Source organism: Aspergillus pseudonomiae (genome assembly GCF_009193645.1).
Source record: "Aspergillus pseudonomiae strain CBS 119388 unplaced genomic scaffold BDV37scaffold_7, whole genome shotgun sequence".
In the NCBI taxonomy this organism is placed as follows: domain Eukaryota; kingdom Fungi; phylum Ascomycota; class Eurotiomycetes; order Eurotiales; family Aspergillaceae; genus Aspergillus; species Aspergillus pseudonomiae.
Genome location: NW_022475999.1, coordinates 588,095 through 610,643, shown reverse-complemented (window position 1 = coordinate 610,643; position 22,549 = coordinate 588,095). Strand labels below are relative to the sequence as shown.

Below are 22,549 nucleotides of genomic sequence, written 5' to 3'. Positions count from 1 at the left end.
CGTCTCTATGGGACAGGCCAATGAAATATGACCACATATAACTATCCTGGACAAGGCGCCCATAGGAGATGCCGAAGCGGAGATGGTTCGCAGCGGGCACCCTCCTCATGCTACTCTGTAGCATATTGGCAATGTCCAGTCGCAAGGAGACAATGCCTGTCACTGCGGGGAGAGGCATCGGGGAGAGCGAAGGCAAACTCGCCATTGGTCCTTTCATGCAGAACACCTGGCTTCTGCAGAACATCCAACGCCGCTCGTAAAGACGTATGGGGCAACTACGAGCAGTATGGTGTGTCTTGACTGCACTCAATCTCACCAACTAGGTCTACTCATGCCGATCATGCGAAAATCCTTGCTTCCAACCAGTGCCAAAGAGCCCTCTTTTAGGAAAATAGGTCTCTTCCCATAGGTCCTCAAAAGGATATAAAAAGCACATCATACTCTGCCTTGACGTTTCTCTCCGTATCGTCAATCTGAATAAGCCTTTTAGGGAAAGAGGATCTTACATCACGTACCATTGCACTTCTGCCCCATTTTACTACAAGAGTACGCAATGGCAACCACGGACGTCTACAAAGCCCTGAAAGAGAAGAAGGTCCTTGGGACGCAAATTCCTGTCTACAAGCCCGGCGACGTGGAATACGAAGTCTCCGTCGATGTGGCCAACCTCCTATACCGGTTCAGCCGCCCCAAGTGCGTTGTGAAGCCCGAGCAGTCGCTGCACGTAGTGGAGGTGGTCAAACATGCTGCCGAGCACAACATACCTATTACGGTCAAGAATGGCGGGCACTCGTATGCTGGCCTCTGCACCACCAACGAGGGCATTCTGTTGGATCTCTCGCGGATGAACGATGTACATCTCCAACATACCTCCGACCCTCCGACGATCACCATGCAGGGTGGGGCGCTGTGGGCACACGCGTATCGGCAGTTGGTCATTGAGGAGGTCAATGGGCTGGTGGTCAACGGCGGACGATGTCCGACAGTAGGGGTCAGCGGCTTTGTCCTGGGGGGCGGGTTGGGTCCATTCACTCGGAAGCTTGGAATGGGGTGTGATAGCCTACTGGAGGCGACACTTGTCACGGGAAAAGGGGAGTTGTTAACGGTGACCAAGGACCATGATCAAGATACGGATGAGGGAAAGCTGTTCTGGGCTCTCCGCGGAGCTGGCGCCAATAACTTTGGTGCGGTGCTGACGATGAAGATGTCTCTCGGCAGATTGCGAGGGACGGACGTCGTGACCGGGAGATACACTTGCTACCCTCCAGCAGACAGAAGAGAGGAGTTCATAAGTGCAATGAACGACTTTTATGCTGCCGACTGGAGTGATACGATGACAATCGACACCAGCTGGTTCTGTAATCCGAAGGAAAAGAATGGAGATCTTGCTGTTCGGTTTCTTTCGTATTACGACGGGGATAAGACGGGATTCAAAGCCGAAACTTATGAACGTCTTGGGGTGACGGAGGATCAGGCACAACTCCAAGAGATGAAGAACCTCTTGAGAACAAATCTCGAACGTCGGTCAGTTGCTGAAAAGTCGTCGCGGGTTCTGCATGAGACGCTGGTAGCCCAGTGGTCCGAGGAGACGATGAAGGCGCTTCCCGCTAATAAGGTGCATGCCATTTACTCATCGTTCGTTTTCGGGAGAGGAAGTAACTATGTTGGCATCATCGAGTCCATCACCAAACGCATGGACGAATTTAAGATAGAGTTCACTGGAGAATCAGCGTTCCTGCAGGTGACCTTTATCCACACCGGAAAGAAAGCTAGCGAGAAAGGGACCGATGAAACAGCTTTCCCTTGGCGCGAGGCATCTCACATTGCATACATCATGCTGCAATGGGATGAAAAATGGCTCGGTGACCAGATGAAGGCGTTCTGTAAACGGTTCAAAGCGGACCTGAAACAATATTCGATCGACCAAAAAGCCGGCTTCTTGAACTTCCCGGACCGGGAGCTCTGTGAAATAGAACAGGATCGTCATGAGGCATATTATGGTGCCAACAGTGGGAAGATTAGGGAAGTTAAAAGCAAGTGGGATCCCAAAGGGATTTTTCGGTTTGCCCCAGAAAATGCCAGAATTGATTCAAGCGACTCAGATATTGTGGCTAGCCTCCAAGGTTTGAACATGGAGGAACAACTGATGGCCTCTTTTCTCCCACTCTTTGGCCCTTTACCTGTCTTAGCTAAACTGGCTGCCATGCGATCTGCTGAACGGTTGGGGTGATAGCATCTTGATATAAACTCGACAGAGAAGGGAGATGGAGTGGGGATGGTCCATTTCTATACATTTAGCTTCGTGTTCATCGAATAAAATCAAAATAGTTAATGAAAAGAAGCTACTGAACAGATATAACACAGGGTCAGTTAAGGAAGTACATAACCACCATCAATGAGTACATCACTACCAGTCATATACGTCGACGCATCACTCGCCAGATACAGATACAGGCCCTTGATCTCCTTCACATGACCCTGTCTTCCAAGCACCGCCATCCGGTATGCCTCGTTAACAGCCAGCGGGCTGGCACCCATTTTGGTATCGAAGAAGCCTGGCGAGACAATGTTCACCCGCGCAAAGTCGCGCCATTCACGGGCAAGCGATTTACCAAATTGCGTTACGAAAGCCTTGGATCCATTGTAGACGGGTTGATCCGTTGGCACGTTTACAATATGTGCGCTCATACTGGACGTGATGATCAGGTTCCCGGAGCCTTGACGCTGGAATACCTCGCCTGCGTACTTTGCGCAGGAGACTACTCCGTCCACTAGAATAGATACTTAGTATATAGTTGGTGGGGATCGGGGGAAATAAGGAATAAATACCATTGACAGACATTTGCTTCCTGTATTCGTCCAGTGTCTGTTCCAGGATCGGTTTGGAGATGGCCATTCCTGCTTGTCATCAGTGTCCTTTATTCTCAAGACAGCCTCTACCAACTGAACTCACCGGCATTAGCAACAAAAACATCAATCCTCTCGAAATCCCTCACGACATCTGCTACAGCCTTCTGCACCTCCTCGGGATTAGATACTGACCACCATTAGCAACAAAGCGTAGATCAAAACAGACAAGCAACTTACTATCGACCTTATAAGCCACAGTTCTAATCCCATGATCCCTCGCTAACTCCTCGGCCCTCGTAACAGCAGCATCGTTTCTACCCCATCAGCAATTGATCACAACATATCCAGAACCTCAGAATACAAGTGAAAAACTCACGAATTATACCACAAAGCAACCGCAGCCCCCGCCTCAGCCATGGCCTCAGCAACAGCAAGCCCAATACCATCCGCCGCACCCGTCACAACCACCACCTTGCCGTTCAACTTGAACTGCTGCAGGACGTTGGCAGGGGTATCCGGGAACGGCCGCGGAAAGCCATCCCGGATTTGCGTGCAGTCAGATACGGTCATAGACATCTTGGTCAGTGTATGTATTGGCTGGGTGTCGGCGTGGTTACCTGGGGTAGTTTATAGATATTTATGCTTTTCTGTCGGGAGGGGCTGAAGCTTGGACTGGCACCCCCGCCTTTGGGGACCTGAAGGCCGGGGCGCTGTGGGCCGATGGTTTATGGTGATATTTAACCGACTTGGTATTTAACCGTGGATACGTTTACTGGAGTGATGGGTTTGGTTGCTCCGCTGGTGGGGCTTGGAGTGGATCGTGCTGGATTTGGATATACTATGGACCCTGTAGAGATATATCGAGGAAGATGTTTCGGATTACAGTTCGTTGAATGCATAAGCCAGTCGGGCAATGAGCATCATTGTAGCATATATAACTTGCCCTCATACAGTCCTAAGTGTGCAGCCCTCTAAAATCTGGAGACTAGACTGGTCTAGAGTATTCACTCCCGGACTACGGTCTCCAACTGTTGTTCTGCTTCGGTCGATCTGCTAAGGAGAAATTCCCCTGTCCCAGGTGGTCGGACGGCATTGGAATACTTACACCACCCAACGAGTATGTTATTCAATATCATTTTGGGCTTGCAGAATAAAGGGCGTGGGTAAAATATATCTCTGAGTTGAGCAATGTCAATCAGCGGAGATATGTAGTCTCTACAATCCTTGACGCCTTCAGAGTAGAGTGAGGGCTAGGTCGGTTGATGCTTGACCGATCTAGTATAGAGCAAAGCGCTTATTCTTATGAAAGACTTAAACAAGACTCTAGGAGACTCCAGATTGTTATGATGGACGAGTTTCAACGGTTTATTCCGTGTTGAAGTCGTGTTTTTCTTATATACTCTTCTGCCTATGATCCAACCGTCCAGCGCATACGATCATCAAGAAAGACAATTGCGCCTTTAATCTGGATAATCCTAGTAATCAGTTGAGACAAACTAATCCCTCTATCCACATCTTCTCAAGTCTCGTAACACCCATAAAATTCCTTCTCTATTGAAACCGAGTGAGATAAGACAGGAATATAGAACCTACCATCTGGGTAACTTGTCTTGTAGCTAGTTGCCACTTGTAACAAATCATTCTAATCTCCCCAGGCCCCAGTAACTCGAAAGCATCCATCCAACAAATTCAAATCACCCCCTCACCCGCAACCTCACGGGTAGCGGCGCCTTCACCCAGACCGCATACGTCTCCTGATCCTCCCACCGCCCCAGCTTCCCCTCGGCCTGCAGATCGAAGTGGTACAGCAGTTTACCTAGGATGAGGACGATCTCCATGCGGGCGAGATTCTGACCGATGCAGTCGCGTGGACCCTGCAGAAATGGCTGCGTGGCGTGTTTGTGGTCCTTCCCGAACGGATCGTCTATCGAAGAAGGCGATGACTGGGATGGGGACGAGGGTGATTTGAGCCAGCGCTCGAGGTGGAAGCCCATGGGGTCGGTGTAGTTTTGCGGGGAAACATTGGCAGCCCATTGCATGTAGGAGACGATGGTCTGACAGTCGTGGTTAGCTGTCTTGTGCCTTACTACCTTTAGATTTTCAAAGGAGATATCGCCCCTTGTCCAGGTTGGAGGGGACATAGATAAAAGGGGAAGACTGGGATTAGGCTGAACCTACCCCCTCCGCGAAGAATTCGCCATTAATTGTATGGTCCCCGATGGGGACGAGCCGTGTCAACCCCAGGGGGACGGGCGAGGTGAGACGAATGCCTTCCTTGATCGCAGCCTCTAGGAGAGCCAGTCTGAGCAGTGCTTGGACGCTCATTTGGTTGGCCGCGGGAAATGCGCCCCGCACCTCGCTTGTCACGCGGTCTAGCACAGTTGGATGCTGGAGGAGGTGGAAAAGGATGCCAGTAATGGCGGTCTGCAGGGTGTGGCTTCCCGCGACAATGAGGGTAGCGGCGTTGACGACCATCTCGGCTTCGGAGATCTCCTGCCGGGATTGCGGTTGCACGAGGCGCGCTAAGAAGTCCGGCTGATTGACCCCTGCAACATCTCTACCTGCTGTGTTACTGCTACCGCCGCTGTACAGTTGCTGTAACCGGCGTTTCACTTTCTCCTGGGTCGTGGCTTGGTGCTGGGCCATAAGGATCCCCGCGGACTTGGGGAGGCGCTTGACGAGGTAGTTGAACAGCCAGGGGTAGAAGCGACAGGAGGCTAGCTGGACCTTAGCCTTCAGGGAGTAGACGAGCTGACCAACCCATTCATGGTAGCGCTGATTGTCCAGACAGCCGAAATCTTCACCGAAGCTCAGCTTGCAGACGATGTCAAAGGTACAGAAGCTGACCCATTCTTGGATATCAATACTTTGAGTAGCGTCTTGGGTTTGGGCTCGGAGTTGGGTGATCATCTTGTCGACGTAGGAGGTCACGAGCGGCTCTTGCACGGTCAGGGCCTGGCTGCTGAAGGCGTCAGCATAGGCCTTGCGGAGTCGCGTATGGTCCGCATCTCCCGCGTCAAGGATGCTCATGGGTTGCCCCGGCCGTGGAGGTGCTTGACGGATGGGATCTTTGGGGAGTGACTTGAAGCCCCCACCCCTGGGTCGACGCTGGTAGATATCTTTCACGGTGTCGGGGTTGATGAAGGAAACCTCGTTTGGAGCCACGCGGACTGTCTCGCCGTAAACTTCGTGAAAGTGCTTGATTTTATGCGCCAGCTGGCCATTTCGGAAGGCCAGCATGTACGGCACGCGGGTAACAGCCCAGAGAAGAGGTCCATTGTACCGAGAGAGAGGGTGGAAGTACAGCCGTTTGACGGCAAAAAGGGCGGGAAACTAGAAAATGCGGGTCAGACAACGGGGGGAACTTGGGGCTCCATGGCCCATGTGCGGGCGGCTAATCTTACAAGACGGTAATGAGGGCGGCAGTGAAGGACCACGGGAGTGCCATGATTGCACCATTCACTCAGCCACGAGAAGCGATCTGAGATAGTGGCGGGATAGTGTGATTGAAAGGGGAAGAAGGGAACTCGAGGAAGAAAAAAAAAAAAAAAAAAAAAAAAAAAAAAAAAAAAAAAAAAGACTCACGAGATTTTGTTGTTTGGTTTGCTACAACAAAGCAGATCCCGGGCCTGATCCTAACTCCCTTGGGACTCCCGTGTCCTCTGGGATGCATTGCAAATACCCTCCAGCCAATTTGCAAATGTTTGGCTAGCGGTCTCGTGCAGGTAGGAATTTAGTGTGAGCGTTTGCTTAGCGCAAGATAGTTATATCCAAGAAATTGTCCCATTAAGTTCTACGTTGCGACTGGGGCTGGCTGCTTTGGGGTACTATGAATCGGAGAGTGATAAGAGTTGCGGGTTGCCCTAGGTTGGTCAGTGCCTCGACTCTCTCGATCCTTCCCATCATCATACTCCTTCGTTTCGTGTTCTGCCTAACTCTTTACAGACTAAGATGATTGAACTCTACTTGCCATCAGCCAGCGACCCATGGTACCGGTACCTTGTTGCCGTTGCGAGTATCGCGCTTGTGTACTTCATCACCCAGCCCTGGCTGCGTACTAAGGTCGGCAACGCCGCCTTCAAGGCCCCGTTCGTCGGAATCCGATACGCCTGGCTGGCTCGATTCCAGTTCTTCCTCTCCGCGCAGTCAATCCTAGAGCAGGGATACACAAAGTACAAGGACCGACCGTGGAAGCTCACGGGGAATGATGTCCTCGTGCTACCACAGAAGTACCTGGAGGAGATCCGGAAGCTGCCCCCGAACCGGGCAAACGCAATGAAAGCCAATCTAGATAACATGCAGGGCAAATATACCCACCTCGAGGTGCTAAACTCCACGCGGCTCTTTGTCAACGTGCTGAAGTGGAAGGTGAACCCACAGCTGGCGATCCTGGTGCCAACGGTGCGGAAGGAGCTGGACGCGGCCTTTGCGCACGAGCTGCCCCCAACGATTAACGAGGAAGAATGGACGAGCGTGCCAGCCTTTCACACGCTCCACCGCATTGTCGGCCGCATCTCGGCGCGCATCTTCGGTGGGCGCGAGCTGCGCGACGACAACCGCTGGGTTGCCTCGGCCGAGGGCTACCTCAACAACATCTTCATTACGGCCATATCCATTCGCCTCGTACCCTCCGGGCTCAAGACAATTGCCTCCTGGCTTCTCCCGTGCTCGTGGGAGATCTCGTGGAGGTTCTGGCGAGCTAAGCGTATCCTACTGCCCTATATCCGCTACCGGAAGCAGATCTACGCTGAGCGCCGCGATGAGATCGAGCGCAAGGGCAAATCCGAGTTCCCGGACGTGCTCCAGTATCTTATCGAGGCTGCCGAGGGGAAAGATGCCGAGCCCCTGCGGCTGGCCTCCATGGTGCTCGCCCTCTCCCTCGCCTCCAATCATACCACTGCCATGGCCCTGACGGAAACCCTGTACGACCTGTGCGCCTACCCAGAGTACCAGGATGAGCTGCGCCAGGAGGTCCTGGAAGCCCTGGACAGCGATGGTGGATGGAAGAAGACCACCCTCCTCCGTATGCGCAAACTCGATAGTTTCATGAAGGAATCCCAACGAATGAACCCCCCGAGCCTCAGTACGAGTTTCTTACGCCGTTCTCTTCCCCCAGACACATTCTATTAGGAGCTAACCGCTGCAACTCTCCAATCACAGTGGGCTATAAACGTCAATTCACCGACTCAATCGACCTCAGCGATGGCCTACACCTCCCAGCTGGCACGCATATCGAATTCCCGATCGTCCCGATCCAGCAGGACAGCGTGGAGAACCCGACGCGGTTTGACGGGCTGCGCTACTACCGGCTGCGCCAGAACCCCGGCGAGACCTACCGCCACCAGTTCGCCACAACCAGTCCCACAAGCCTACATTTCGGGCACGGACAGAACTCCTGCCCGGGGCGGTTCATGGCCTCGAACGTCATCAAGATGGTCCTCGGCACGCTGCTGACCGAATTCGAGTTCAAACTGCAGGAGCCGGGACGTCCCAAAGGGTTGAACCCGTTCGAATTCAACTTCCCCAGTCATACTGCGCGACTGATGCTGCGCCGGCGGCGTCAGACAGGAGAGGTGTAACCGTTGGGGGCGACGGGGAGGACACAGAGTACAGTACTTCCATGCCGTGCTGCAGTTAGGGCATTTCCAATCCTTGTCTAGTTTTGAACCCAGCAATGAATGATTTTTTTTTTCAAGAATTATTACCGTATACCAGACATATACAGATGCAGAGGAAGGAGCTTGTCATCTCCCTCTTCTAGTCAGGTGCAGCGGCGGCACGCGCGGATGAACGGTTACCATGCAGGGTTCGTCCAGTACGGGTCCTTGCGCCGGGTACGTAAATCAAGTGGGCCAGAAGCTGGGACTGCCTCCCCGCCCTTCTAAGCAGTAGCCAAGCTAGAGTAGATCGTTCCCGGGACCGTTAGGCCGGCGATGTGGCGTCCAATTAGGGTTTGCATTCGACTCGTGTAAGTACACGGTCTGACTCGGAGATTGAGAGACGTAGCCAGTACAGTAAGCTCAGTGGATCACAGACCAAACCAAGGCAATCTGGAACCTGACCCCTGTGATAACCTATTGCGGTACAACGGAATTCATCTAACCAATAACCGTCACCCCCAAGCAAACAGAATCAGACACGCCATCATCTATCCCCAGTACCTATTATACCCCTATCGCACTTCGGACAAACACACGTACATACCATACTGCATCACGCACGCCACTCCTCTCCACTCTTATCTCACTCGGCACTTCCTATTTCAGTCGAGAACCCCTGGCCCGGGCGACGATCTCAACCTCCACAGGAGCCTTGTCACCTGGCGCCACCACCACTTCCTCCCTCCTCTCCCTCTTTCTCATCCATCTCGCTAGCGGGTCTAGGATTAGTTTCACTGTCAGTATCGGGAGCAGACTGGACACCGGTCTTCCCAACGATCGAGATCCGCGGCGCCAATAGGCCAACCACCACCGCCGCCCCACAGAGCGCCAGGTTCAGGATCCACGCCCCATGGATCCCAACCAAGTACGCCCGACGCACCCCCTGCACCTCTGCCTCTCCAAACACTGCCTGCAGCTCCGCGGCACCCGCTTGCAGCACCGTCGTCGGGGAGGTTCCCGGTGCGTACCGGGCCAGGCTCTGGATCACCCGGTTGGAGAAGATGCTTTGGCCGGCGGCAATGCCAATGACGCCGCTGCCTAGTTGGAAGACTATTTTTGTTTTGAATTGTTAGCTGTGAGTTTCCAGGGTTCCTGGATAACAACAGGCTGTGAGAGGTAGGGAGCTGGGAAAGGGAGCAGAAAACTAGCAAAGAACCGCCCGGTCAAGACAGAGGGGAAAATGAAGGATGCTAAGTTGGAAACAAAAAAAAGCAAAGAAACAAAGAAACCAAGAAAAGGAGGAGTGGCCATGGTACTCACACAGCACCAACGCGGTCACGGTGGCGAGATCCTTTTGGTGTACAAAGATCTGGACGACAGTCACCGGGATTTGCACGCAGATGCCGTCGCCCATCCCTGCCAGAATTTGATAGCCGATGATCTTCGCGGACGACGTGTTGATCTCCCATGTGTAGATCAATCCGGAACCAATGGTGACGATGGCTGCGCCGACGAGGAGGAAAGGCTGATAGTATCCAACCTTACTCAGCAGGCCACCCGCCAGCATGGTAAAAATAGCTATACGAAACGCCGAGCCACGGTGGTCAGGAATTTGGTTGAAAGGGCATCTGTTGGGGGAAAGAGAAAGCCTACACATAGGAACGATATATGCGAGCAGTAGAATTCCGCTGCGTGCTGGTGAGGCATTCTTGATCGCTTGGAAGTAGAGAGGGAGGTAGTAGACGCGAACGTAGTTGGCCGCGTTCAGACTGGTGGGTTAGTAGTTGGTTTATCACAGCGACCGGGGCATCTCACTTACAAGAAGGCAAAGACGCAGCAAATCAAAACCCCATGATTGCGTAGGTATCGCGATGCCACTAGCGCTTCTTCTTTCTGGAACCACTCGACGACGGCGAAAAGTAGACTCAAGAGGATCCATCCGACCAGCAGGCCGATGGGCTGCGAAGAACCCCAGGGCTTGGTGATTCCGCCAAATTCGAGTGCTAGAAGATAGCAGACCAGGGCGCCAGTGATGACGATGCAGCCTGGGAGATCCAATTTGGAGATAATCTCTAGCACTGGGGTAGCAGTCGATCGGGAGCTCCGAGGGAGGTGTAGCGCCAGCAGAAGCGCGGCAAGAGCCACACCTCCGAGCGGAAGATTGATGTAAAAACTATGTAGATTGAGTATTCCGAGGTTAATACCGAACCAAGACGAGGAGCTTTGGGGAAACGATTACTCACCACCATCGCCAAGTCACATTAGAAGTGAAGGCCCCCCCGATCAAGGGACCGGCAACACTCGCGACGGTGAAAATAATCCCATTCAAGCCGTAGAAGACAGGGACTTTCTCAGGTGGCACAACATGGGCGAGAATGATATACGTCCCCGATATCACGCCTGCACCACCAAACCCGGCGACTGCCCTGCCGGCGATGAACCCGGCACTGTTCGTGGACACCGCTGGACATCAATCAGAATTCTTTCTTCAAGCACCAGACGCGGTCAGAAAGGGAACAGACGCACCACACCCGAGGGTTCCCAACTCAAAGCTGAGGATTGCAGCGACAAAGGTGTACTTGATGGAGCAATATCGGTAAAGCTTGCCCCAAAACGTTTGGAAGACACACATGGTCAGGAAGAAAGCGGAGCCATACCAACCCACATCGTTTAAACTATGGAAATCATGCGTAATTCGCGGAACCGCGGTGGAAATAATGGTCTTCGCGAACGCAGTGTTAGCCAGATATTCCAGGGGGAAATCGCATGCGCATACCAGGTCCAAGGCCGTCTGGGTGGCATGAAGTCAGTATTCGTCCAAGGTTGGCGCATTCATGCCATAAGAACAAAGGAGAGTACGGGCTCTCACCAGAAGCATTCCAAGAAGGAGGGCCAAAATCGTGATGGTCGATTGCGGAGTAGACATTCCCGTTTTGCTCCCCACAGCGTTGTCCCCAGGGGCAGCCTTCTCCAGTGAAGGGGAACAGTCACCACTGGGCATGTCGATGTCAGCCATCCTGTCGGATCCGTGAAGGAAGCAAGGGTTCGATAGAAGGATTTGATGGAAGGATCGGAAATCAAGGTCTGATGGAAGTCAGAAGGTGTCAGGAGCAAAATGTCAAGCTTCAGATGGTTGGAGGGTGGTTTTGTACTGCTTGGAATAGCTTGGACCATGCGGGTGGTTGCAAATAGATCCAATAGACTGCGTCAACCCCTGGCCCAACTAGGGTTCTCCCGCCCCCAATGAGCAATATGTAGACCAACTTGTACTGCATTCATCAGTTCGGTTTAGGTCAGTAACCTGACGCCTGCTGACAGCCTGGAGGACATGGCTATTTGAGTGAGCGCATGTCCACGTTCTTCTGGACGATTGTCAGCCTCCAGATCCATCCTCTCACTTGTTATACCAGAATCATGTCCACTCTTTCCCCCAGCGAGATCGCCTATGAAAAGGCTCACATCAACCAGACCCGGCAGCCTGCTTGCTACGGGGTCGTTATCACCTTCTATATCATGGCGATCGTCATGGTGGGGCTGCGTATGGCCGCACGACGACTACAGCGGACACGACCGAGTCTCGATGATTATCTATCTGTAGCTGGCGTCATATTCATGATACCCTTTATGAGCGCCACCCTGGGAGGTTTGTAGACCGTCTGTCAAAACATTTGATTCGCAAATTGATTCCCGTCTTAGAGGTTGCCAATGGCATCGGCCGGCATAGCATAACCCTGACCACTCATGAGTCCATGATGCAGATGAAGGTGGGTTTTCGAACACCCGCACTACACATTCTCAGAGTGACTTGTTTAGCCTAACAAAGGATACAGTGGGAAGTGGTCAACTTGTACTCATACACGATCTCCATCACGACTATCAAGTTATCGATCCTGGCCCTCCTGGCCCGGATTTTCTCCACGGCTCCCCGCGGCTTCCACGTCTGTATCTATATACTGACCGGATGGATGATACTCTGGGCCATCGCCTTGATCTTTGCCTACAGTTTCCAGTGTCGACCCTTCTCCAGCCAGTGGGATCTCAGTAACTCCTGCAGGTCAAGCCTTCAACTCCAATACTCCGCCAGTATCCTGAATGCCGTCCATGACGTGCTGATCTTCTGCCTCCCGCAGCGGGTGATCTGGAATCTTCATCTCGGCACCCGCAAGCGACTTGCCGTGAGCATATCTTTCTTCATTGGATTTGTGTAAGTGCTTTGATTCCAACTCCGATTCTCTGGCCATTCTCGAGAGACCCAATCTAAAACTCTGACATAGCGCCACCTTGATGGCACTCTTGAAGATTGCGTACATTCAAGGTGCGCCCGGCACCGACCACAAGTCAGATTTGTGTACGTTCATCAACCCTAAACCACCACCTGAATTCTTCGTCACTCGGATACACGGTTTCTCTAACACATTACTGTAGATGCCATCGCCCCGGCACTCATCTTCAACACCATGGAGCCGCTTTTGGCCTCCATCTGTTCCTGTCTCCCCGCCATCCCGTACTTCTTTCGCCATGTCCGACTGGACGGCTTCTATCAACTCTCAACCTTCTTCCGGAGTCTTAATAACTCGAAAGACTCCGGGATCAACAACAGCAGGAGCAACTCGCAGTACCCCCGTTGCCAAGGCACGTCGACGGAGTCCATCACCGAACTGGCAAAGCGATCGGAGGAGGTGGTCTAGCTTCCTAGCAGGGATGCTCTCATTTACCTTACATTCCTTGACTCATTAGGTGTGTGTGTTTGTCGGCATGGGGAGCGGACAGACACCCCTCGAAAGGGGAAACACAAGGGGGTACCCTGTCAAGAGTAATAGTGTCCCTCAATGCTACAGTACTAGTGTAGACTCTGAATTTAAATGTCATTATAGGGGTTGATTACAACCTTTCTGGAACGGAAATGGACCCCAACCTAGAGATCGGCGTGTTCTGTTTGCTCCGTAGATCATCTTATTCGACGGCCTTGCCTTCCGACACACAGACCTCCTCATATCCCACCCTCCTCAAGACCGAGGCCTTGTCGATCAATTTCACCTCGCTCAGCTCCACCACCTCCCCATAATACGGATCGGCGCGTAGGCGGTCCAGGATAGCCCAATCCTCCAAGAGGATCTCTGCATGTCCATCAAAGGACTCCATCACCTGATCACCCCTGGCGTGGTCCCGGCCGAGGTACTCTCTAGCCATGTCAGGTGGAGTGTGGAACTGCATTGGGGAAATATTTTAGCAAACAATGGTTCAAGAAGAGATAGGCATAGGCAGGAACTGAACGTACCAGAGTGTAGCGAGACACCCCATGGCGTGCCAGCCAGTTCTTCAACAACTGGGCGTGACTAGTGGTCCAAGTGCTATAGACAGGAGAATCTCAGTCCTTGACTCTGAGAGCCCCTGTGAGATTAGAGCAAGGGTCTCACTTACTGGTGAAACTCCTCCACGGTCAGTGAGGGATGCCGCTTCACATACGTGTCGAAGCGGATTAAGCGCTTGGTGGCTGTCATTTGTGGTCCTGTTTATAATCAAGACGTGCGTTCTTGGGGGCCAGAAAAATGGAGAGCAGAGTTGCAGGGCAAGGAATAGTCGTGAGAGTGTCTTTGATCGGGGTGGAGCGAGCTTTATGTGTTTGCTTCCCCCGCAGAAGGTGAGCACTAAGTATGTAGGAAGCACTCTGGGCCGGTCTAGACTCGAAAGTACTCAATATGTGGGCGCTACCTAACAGGCCAATCTACCTCGTTGTTAGCCGATGTCATTCATAGTGTCTGAGGCCGACGATCATTTCCCGCGTTTAGATCGCAAACTCTCGGTATACCCGTTTTGGCCATAGTCGCTAAGCTCCCCATCGTAGACAATTGTCGCAATAGGTATTGGAGGCTCTCTTGATTTGCCGGCGACTACCATACTAATCAAGCGGCTCGCAATGTGTTTGCTTCCGTACTAACAATCAATGTCACTCTGGACTAACGAGGTATAAAGCCCCGAGCAGTCAGGGCAGGCACGATCACCTCGAGGGTAGTATCCAACCGAGGATGGATTTCCGTGAACGAGTTCAGGAGGGCTGTGACCAGCTGTTGCAGAAGCTGGCCGATGGCTGTAGTCACCCCAATGGATTGAGTACGATTTCATGCTCCACATACGATACTGCCTGGGTGTCCATGGTGCGCAAGCCGGTAGACAGTTCCCCTTGCCAATGGCTCTTCCCATCGTCGTTCACCTATCTTCTGGCCACTCAGTCGTCCGACGGTGGGTGGACGGGGCCTTCGAACTCTAACGTGGATCACATTCTCTCCACGATGGCTGCGCTGCTCTCCTTGACCCGGCATCGAGTGACCCTAACGGGTGCCGAAGTGCTCGACAGCGAGGTACGCGATCTGGACGAGCGGATCACCCGGGCCACCGCTTTTCTCCGCGCAAGACTCCAACTGGTAGACATTGCTGGCACTGATCGCGTAGGATTGGAGCTTCTGATCCCTACACACCAGCGCCTGCTACAAGAGGAAGGGGTGAATCTAGACTTTCCTGGTGCACAAGCGTTGCATCAGCTGCGCGCGGCCAAGCTGGCTCGTTTCTCCCCAGAGTTCTTGTACGGCGACACACCCACCACGCTGACCCATTCCCTGGAAGCCTTCATCGGAATCATCGACTTCGACCAGGTTCGGCATCGCTTGGACTTTGGTAGCATGCTGGCTTCGCCCTCTTCTACCGCTGCCTATCTGATCGCCGCTTCCCAATGGGACGAGGCTGCTGAGGCCTATCTGCGCGCCGCGGTGGAACATGGGACAGGTCAAGGGTTAGGGGCCGTGCCGAGCGCTTTTCCAACGACGATCTTTGAGGTCGTCTGGGTGACTTCTACTCTTCTTCAGTACCAAGTCATGCTTGGGGATACGGGGCAACAATGTGTGCAGATTATCGCTCAATATCTCAAGGACGTCTATGAGCATCAGAATGGGGTTTTTGGATGGGGTGAGAATTGACGACCCGTATGTGGCTCGATAGTCCTAACTGCGAAGCATCTAGTTCCCACCTTGATCGCCGACGCGGATGATACGGCGCGCAGCATCTTAACCTTGAACTTGGTCGGCTATCCCGCCCAACCCCAGCAGTTGATCGCGCAGTTCCGGAACGGCGATCATTTCCGAACATATCCTCAGGAAAGAGACCCTAGCATCAGTACGAACTGCAACGTGCTGGTAGCCCTGCTCCATACGGCGGAGCCCCGTCAGTACCTCGACGAGATCCAGTTGACACTTCACTTCCTCTACCGACAGCACAACGCAGGACGTTTGCAAGATAAATGGGTAAGTGCGGATCCGTCCATGACAGCAAGTCCGCCTGATCCGCCGTTAATTGCATCGATTAGAATATCAGCCCTATGTACCCCCGCATGCTCCTCGCCACTGTGCTGGCACGGGTCATCCAGCTTTGGGGTCAGGGGCCACTCTCTTCCTTGCCAGCTGACTGCGTGCAAACAGCGCTTGTCATCCTAAGCAATGTACTGCAGAGGACACTGCAGGATCAAGACCCGGCGAACGGTTCCTGGAGCGGATCCATCGAGGTAACTGCATATGCCGTCCTTACCTTAGCCGTCGCCTCCACCAGCCCTGTTGGAAGGGTGATCGGAGAGCAACTGCGCACCAGCATCATCTACGGACGCGCATTTCTCGAAGCCAACTTCGATCGGTGGGGGCAGGGGCCACCGATCTGGATTGAGAAAGTCCTGTACAGTTGCCCCTCGCTCTCCAGCGGGTTTTGTATTGCCGCCCTGCTGACCCCAACGTTTACCGCGGATGTGTTGAGCAAGGAATATGAGGTGGTGATGGAGGCACCCAGAGCCACCCTCTATCGGTTCCGAAACTTCTATTCCTGTCTTCCCCTCCTGGCTGCCGAGCCCCATTGGCAGCTCACATCCGCCCTGAACGAAGCCGCATTGTGGTATCCTCGGTTGGCAGCCCAGCGTCACCGTATCTTCCCCCGCCACAATATGACCGCAGACAAATACCTGGAGTACATTCCGCAAACATGGACGCTCTGCAACGCTCACAACGGCCATGCGCTGGAGCCTGAGTTCATGTGGGATATGATGATGATCTCGATGCTCAACTATCAGGTGGATGAGTTCCTTGAATCGGTCGTCGGAGGCTATCCGCTGGAAAAGTTGGATGTTGTACGAGGGACTATCCGTCGACTGTGCCATGCCGAGCAGCAGGAGGAGCACCAGCAACAAACACCACACGGTCCACAGCCCGCGTCTAAGATAGAAGACACGAGCTCAGACGAAGACGGTGGTGGTATCCACTCGCGACCCTCCGAGCCCACCCCACCAGAATCTCCCACCGGCAGTGGCTCTAACTACTCCTTCGCTCACATCGACGGCATCCTCCACAAATTCACCCGGTACATCCTCACCCATCCGGCCGTCGTGCGCGGCTCCTCGAGTACACGCCGTCTTCTCGCCCGCGAACTGGAGACCTTCCTGCAAGCTCATCTGACCGACCTGACCACCAGTCAGCAACTGCAGCGCACGCATACCCAGCAGCAGGACCACCTGTGCAACCCGCCCTCTTCCTACTTCACATGGGTTCGCACCACCTCTGCCGATCACACCAGCTGCCCGTATTCCTTCCACTTCCTCGCTACCCTCATCGCCTACTATGACCAGCCCGAAACGACTGCTCCTCATTCCGCCTTCCACGGCCCCCGCCAACACTACCTCGCCGAGTCCCTCTGTCGCCACTTAGCCACCATGTGCCGCCAGTACAACGACTACGGGAGCATCGCCCGGGATCGCGCCGAGGGGAACTTGAACAGCGTGAACTTTCCCGAATTCTGGGAGCAGACGGGGGATGAGAGGAAAAAAGGCTACGGAGGCGGGGAAGATGACTGCAAACGACAGCCTACTCAACGATCCCTGGACGCGGTCAAGTCAGACTTGATGTGGCTGGCTGAGTACGAGCGGGCGTGCTGTTTGGGCGCGTTGGAGCGACTGGTGGCCGAGACGGGGCTGCCAGCGCGGACGGCACGCATCGTGCGCACATTTGTCGATGTGACGGACTTATATGGGCAGATCTATGTAGCGCGAGATATTGCGAGTCGAGCGCGGTGATGTTTGGCGTTGGTGTATATTTAAATGATCATATTAGCACCCATGGTAGCTCTCGTCCCGGTCTTCTTTCTTCACTTTTCCTTTCTCCTTCCTTTCTTCTATGCCTGATGATACATTCTGTAAACCTGCACTACTCTGCTATCGGCCCTGGAGGATGGGGACAGGGAGCGAGACTTCATTGCACTGATTATGATTAGGGCCGTGTCCATACCCTTGTCACTTAGTACATGTATGTCCAGTCGTGTCAACAGGATTAGATACGTACGCACCCATAGATGAGTTGCCAACCCTGAGTCGTAGAGCATTCCCCACCGCTCTGTCACAGCTTCAATATCGTGCAGAGAGCCTTGAGCCACATATTGTCTCCCATGACCTCTTCGACCTTCTCTACTGTCTTCCATATTGAATCAAAGAGGCCATCCAGAACCTCCCGCGTATACTCCAAGCTACCTATTTCCTTCATTTGTGAAATGATATACGACTTTGTCTCCTCAGAGATCTCCCCCTTGTCCTCAGGTTGCCGGTCAAAGATCTGTTTGTGTAGCATACTGGCATTGGGACTATGCTCGAGCAGATGGATAAGCGGAAACGAAAACTTTCCCTCGGAAAGATCATCGCAGAAGCCCTTCTTGGCGGTATACTACAAGCTCTTTAGTCCGGTATCGACTATCACAGGAAGCAGCAGCCTACCTCATCAGAAACTAAATTCTGGTAATCATCTCGAATTTGGTAGTATCGCCCCAGCAGAGTAATCAAATGATGTAGCTCCTCGTTCGGCGTGGCATTGGCTTCCACTTCCATGATCCGAAGCAGCAGGCGGAAGAAACCTCCAGTCTTGTGGTCAATCATGACAAGGTACTCTTGCACGCTGGGGCACTGTCTATGGAATGTCCAGTTGAGATCGAGCGCTTGGCCTAACGTGAGAGTTTGGAGCTCCTCTACGAGCATGTTTAATACCTGGTCGTCGATTGAGCAAAGCTAACAACTTACCAGACAGGACTTTGGCACAATCTGGCCGTAGATGGGTCTGAACCTCGGAGAAAGCCTTGGCAGCAATATACGTAGTGCTGTTGATTGTTTGACTCAAGCCATATTTAACGTGCGCCGCGGGTTCACCACGTCGAAGTTGAGAACGGTCTTCAATATCATCTAGCCTGTCAAAGACGTTCTATCAGCTATCCCTTACCTCTTTGTCTCGGGCTGTGAGACGATCGTACATACATCAAAGATGCATTCTGCAACATAGTCATGACGTCCGTAAGGACCGCTGCAGAATGGTCGGAAATATTCAGCCAAGGCCGCAAGCTCGCGATAACCTTACCAACGGTGTTCTTGCCGGGAAGAGACCTAGTGTACTCGAAAGGCTCCATGCAGATCTTGAAAAGAGTCAGACTGAGGAGAGTAGCTCTTGATATTCAATACATACCTTTTCGGCGTTGGCCTTTTGGAACGGCGCGAAGATATCATATTTGATACCGGGCGTTCTTGACTTGTTGGGAGCTGTGCTCTGCCCCTCATCTGGATCCATTATGGAATCCTGTTTGGTGTGACAGCAAGGGCAGGATGGATTTCCACAATTGATCTACCGAACTCTGGACGTGGTGAATTCCGAGGACACTTGGCGAGTTGTTAGAAAGAGACTAGTCAAGTTTATGGAGCAATGGTCCAAAGTGCCCCACTATTTAGGCACCGATAGCTTATCGATAGCCATAAGGTATCCATCAAGGACTTTCCATCGATATGTGTCGTGTGCTACGGCGTGACACAGGATGAGTTGTCTCCCTCACACAGGTACCCTCAGATATGCATGGCCATATATATCACAACCCAAGCTCTGATCTAATTTTAGAACCGTCTCCCCACCAGAATATACAACTTTTATCAAATCCTCGGGATATGGCTCGTCCCCTTGTGATAACCTACGCTTTGACTCAATAAATATATCTCAACTTAGGTCATCCGCCCATGTTAATTAACTATCCACACAAAACAAAACTTAACCAACTGAGAAGAAAGCCACAATATTTCCCAAGGACACATCGAGACCTCTTTAATAAAACGACATCCCTCTTTCACACGCATCTTATTGGAATTTCAAGCTGTTTTCCAATAACGCCTTAGTTAACGTTTCCACACAGAGTACCTCACCGCTAGATAGGGCTAGAATAGCCTTCAACGCGGGTGGTCGACCAGACGACATATATTATAGAGGAATGTGCGCTGTACATAAATTACATAGTATCTATTATGGTTTAGAAATGGTAAATAGATAACTATAGAATATTTGGAATTACTACCAGAACCTTGCGATTTCTACTGGCAGAAATTGATTGTGGACGATAGCGACCATCCGAAACAAGGACGTGAGCCATGACTTAACCTTCTCGAAAACACTCTTTTCGCCGCTGTGGCAGCCAGAAAGTATGCATCATGTGCATTGTTGATTTTGAGATAGAAAATGTGGAAAGTATTAGCCTGGTGCAAGCCTCGCATGCATACATTGTTAGGTATTTCCACTTTGATCGGTCGATTTCCTGCAGCGGTGTGTTTATGACTACGAGTTCATGGACAAACAGTAAAACGAACGACTTCTATTTCTAAACTAAATCGCAGAACAAACAGGACGAGTACCCGACTCTATCGCACAGAAAAGCAAATATTGTACGCCAGCATAACCAAAAATAGCAACATATTAAACAAACCAGTAGCGGTCGCGACAAAAAAGTGTAGAATTAGTTGGCGATTGTGTCAGCCTTATTTCTTGACCGGGCGGTACGAGAGGAGAGTACAGGATGTAATGTACTCCATGTGGTAAGGCATGACGAATGCTCCTATGGCAATACTCCAAACCTCTAGGGCTTAGGCAGAGGGAGAAGGAGTCGCGGAGGAAGGAGTAGCAGACGACGAAGGCGAGGCGGAAGAAGAGCTGCTGGAGCCGGAGAACTTGCGCTTCTGGACGGCGAAGCTGGTGGGAGTTACGGACGCAGAGCTCGAAGGAGTAGCGGAGCTTGAGGGGGTGGCAGAAGCCGAGCTAGAAGGAGTCGCAGAGCTGGAGGGGGTGGCGAACTGGCGTCTATGGAAGACCCATGGGGCAGCGAAAGAGGAGCTGGATGGCGTTGCAGAGCTGGACACAATACCAGAGCTGGAGGGAGTGGCAAATTGACGCTTGTGGAATACCCATGGGGTAGCGATAGAGGCCGAGCTGGAGGGAGTTGCAGAGCTTGAAGGGGTCTCAGAGCGCTTGCTAAGACCGACGAAGGCGATGCTGGATGAACTGGGGGAAGCGCTCGGGGTGACAGAAACAGAAACAGAGCTGGACGGAGTAGAAGAAGCGGCAAATGGAGGCAAGGCAGCAGTGCAGCCAATGAGACCGGCAATGGCGAAGCTAGTGAACTTCATAGTGAGGGTTGGCAGATGGTGCTAAGATTGTTTGCTTTGGGTAGTAGTATAAATTGATAGTAGTATGAGAGGAAAGAGGGTAAAAGCTCTCTGGAATGAGGTGGGCCTTTATAATGGCTTCAAGTCCAGGTCGCTGCTTAGCGGCTAGTAAGATTTCTCTCCTTCAGCCGCTATGAATTTTTTTCGCTCACGCTTTTAGTGCTAGATAAGGTAACAGCACATGGGGATCCTATCGTCGGGAACCGGCCCATGGCCGACGTCGGTAGGAGGTTGGTGTGGAAGCCAAAGTGCGTGGGCGAATAACAGAAGACTTTACGGACCTGCAGTAGCCAGGGACAGGAATTATGCCCTGGGGCTATCAACCTCGAGCCATGGTGCAACGATGACATCCAAGGGTCCGACATCCAAGGTTTGGCGGCAACGTGTCTGGCCGTGCTGATCGGCGATGTGGAACTGGCCAGAGGCTATCAAGTTTGCTGCACAACGTCGGGTTGCGGTGGCAATGGACCCACTGGACCTGGCAACAGTGCAAAAGCCACCAGCATTGGCGTGATATGTTTATTACGACGTCCCTCCAGCCGCGTTCTTTTTTGGTGGCGAGCTCTCTGAGCCAAAGACTGATTTCAGGGACTGTTTCTGGTCATCCTTCGACGTGCTCGATGACACAGAAGCTGTTTTCAAGAAGCGCGCTCGTATGAAAATCAGTGCCGATCTGTGGGGCTTGATTCGAATGGTGATAATCTGTATCCAATGAAGACGCCATAGCTCAGGCGGTGATGGGAATGGACTCGATATGCGGCCGCTACCTTGTGGATGTTGCGTATTGTCCTCATCTCAGCATGATGTTCTTCACCAGCATGGATGTGGTTGTTCACAACCGCGGATCGGCTTTCTGTTCTTGACGTACATTGGCGGAAAGCCCGACATGTATCTGGATAGACCCTACTAGGTGACCTATCAGCTGCATCTATAGGTTGTGATCCCAAGGATCCGGCGCAGACCCTGACGGCTTCACAGGCAAGTCGGACCGGATAGATAAACAGTGGCTGAATTGGCCGAATTCCAATGAATGTTTGGCGCTTCCGCTCAAGCTTTTCCATGTATAGTAGGGATCGGTAGTACTAAACATGCCGAGAACAGGATTTTTTTTTTTCTTTTTTCCTTTTTTCCTTCCCGAATCACATTGCATAAACTGTGATGTGCATTGATCAAGATGTCGAAATCATGCGCCCATTTGAAGCTGGGTCACTGAGGCGCTGGGTAGATCACGACATCATCCACCGTATGGACGTGCTTCAAAAGAACCCATGTGTGTTCTTTTTCCCGGCAGCTGATGTCGCCCAGGAGGCTGGGGATGAATGTGGTGGGCCATGATCGCAACGTGTGTTGGATGAGGAAATTGAGAGCGAACATCAAATGGACTGATATCACGCCTGAGGTCATCATTGATGCCTTAATGCCTCTTAAGGCACCAGCACCAAGAGAAATGTCCTGCCGCACAATTCTTGACACTCTGTACACGCTTCACTAGACCGGATTTTGGCAGACGGGATAACTTCGGAACAGGCCCACCAAAGACACGGGTAAAGGCTGGGGGTGT

General features: G+C 52.4%; 10 protein-coding genes across 10 annotated transcripts; 5 read left to right on the top strand and 5 right to left on the bottom strand.

Annotated features, from left to right (window-relative positions):
• Positions 1-511: 511 nt before the first annotated feature.
• Positions 512-2,230, top strand: BDV37DRAFT_296497 (uncharacterized protein; the record flags this gene model as incomplete). Its single annotated transcript, XM_032090128.1, has 1 exon — positions 512-2,230. Exon 1 carries the CDS (start codon positions 554-556, stop codon positions 2,228-2,230), a length of 1,677 nt encoding a protein of 558 aa, XP_031945657.1. The 5' UTR covers positions 512-553.
• A 140-nt stretch (positions 2,231-2,370) lies between these two features.
• Positions 2,371-3,426, bottom strand: BDV37DRAFT_296495 (uncharacterized protein; the record flags this gene model as incomplete). Its single annotated transcript, XM_032090127.1, has 5 exons — positions 2,371-2,771; positions 2,830-2,898; positions 2,954-3,037; positions 3,088-3,164; positions 3,227-3,426. The coding sequence occupies 5 exons, from the start codon at positions 3,424-3,426 to the stop codon at positions 2,371-2,373; spliced, it is 831 nt and encodes a 276-aa protein (XP_031945656.1).
• Positions 3,427-5,017: 1,591 nt separating this feature from the next.
• On the top strand, positions 5,018-5,399 carry BDV37DRAFT_239374 (uncharacterized protein). Its single transcript, XM_032080955.1, has one exon. It carries the CDS (start codon positions 5,069-5,071, stop codon positions 5,387-5,389), a length of 321 nt encoding a protein of 106 aa, XP_031945655.1. The 5' UTR covers positions 5,018-5,068; the 3' UTR covers positions 5,390-5,399.
• A 7-nt stretch (positions 5,400-5,406) lies between these two features.
• On the top strand, positions 5,407-8,429 carry BDV37DRAFT_296492 (cytochrome P450; the record flags this gene model as incomplete). The annotated part of the gene is made up of 3 exons (XM_032090126.1): positions 5,407-5,900; positions 6,831-7,933; positions 8,011-8,429. The coding sequence occupies exons 1-3, from the start codon at positions 5,617-5,619 to the stop codon at positions 8,427-8,429; spliced, it is 1,806 nt and encodes a 601-aa protein (XP_031945654.1). The 5' UTR covers positions 5,407-5,616.
• Positions 8,430-8,902: 473 nt separating this feature from the next.
• Positions 8,903-11,376, bottom strand: BDV37DRAFT_296490 (MDR family MFS transporter; the record flags this gene model as incomplete). Its single annotated transcript, XM_032090125.1, has 7 exons — positions 8,903-9,560; positions 9,771-10,028; positions 10,104-10,219; positions 10,270-10,623; positions 10,694-10,913; positions 10,977-11,172; positions 11,320-11,376. 7 exons carry the CDS (start codon positions 11,374-11,376, stop codon positions 9,166-9,168), a joined length of 1,596 nt encoding a protein of 531 aa, XP_031945653.1. The 3' UTR covers positions 8,903-9,165.
• A 488-nt stretch (positions 11,377-11,864) lies between these two features.
• On the top strand, positions 11,865-13,138 carry BDV37DRAFT_279276 (uncharacterized protein; the record flags this gene model as incomplete). Its single annotated transcript, XM_032086299.1, has 5 exons — positions 11,865-12,093; positions 12,147-12,214; positions 12,281-12,654; positions 12,725-12,798; positions 12,876-13,138. 5 exons carry the CDS (start codon positions 11,865-11,867, stop codon positions 13,136-13,138), a joined length of 1,008 nt encoding a protein of 335 aa, XP_031945652.1.
• A 265-nt stretch (positions 13,139-13,403) lies between these two features.
• Positions 13,404-13,951, bottom strand: BDV37DRAFT_279275 (EthD domain-containing protein; the record flags this gene model as incomplete). The annotated part of the gene is made up of 3 exons (XM_032086298.1): positions 13,404-13,658; positions 13,729-13,801; positions 13,872-13,951. The coding sequence occupies 3 exons, from the start codon at positions 13,949-13,951 to the stop codon at positions 13,404-13,406; spliced, it is 408 nt and encodes a 135-aa protein (XP_031945651.1).
• A 525-nt stretch (positions 13,952-14,476) lies between these two features.
• Positions 14,477-17,808, top strand: BDV37DRAFT_296487 (terpene synthase family protein; the record flags this gene model as incomplete). The annotated part of the gene is made up of 3 exons (XM_032090124.1): positions 14,477-15,410; positions 15,465-15,745; positions 15,808-17,808. 3 exons carry the CDS (start codon positions 14,477-14,479, stop codon positions 17,548-17,550), a joined length of 2,958 nt encoding a protein of 985 aa, XP_031945650.1. The 3' UTR covers positions 17,551-17,808.
• Positions 17,468-19,141, bottom strand: BDV37DRAFT_239367 (FPP/GGPP synthase family protein). Its single transcript, XM_032080954.1, has 5 exons — positions 18,977-19,141; positions 18,772-18,926; positions 18,541-18,704; positions 18,241-18,488; positions 17,468-18,190 (listed from the first exon to the last, which is right to left on the bottom strand). Exons 1-5 carry the CDS (start codon positions 19,076-19,078, stop codon positions 17,870-17,872), a joined length of 990 nt encoding a protein of 329 aa, XP_031945649.1. The 5' UTR covers positions 19,079-19,141; the 3' UTR covers positions 17,468-17,869.
• Positions 19,142-20,315: 1,174 nt separating this feature from the next.
• Positions 20,316-21,279, bottom strand: BDV37DRAFT_239365 (uncharacterized protein). Its single transcript, XM_032080953.1, has one exon. It carries the CDS (start codon positions 20,947-20,949, stop codon positions 20,410-20,412), a length of 540 nt encoding a protein of 179 aa, XP_031945648.1. The 5' UTR covers positions 20,950-21,279; the 3' UTR covers positions 20,316-20,409.
• Positions 21,280-22,549: the final 1,270 nt, after the last annotated feature.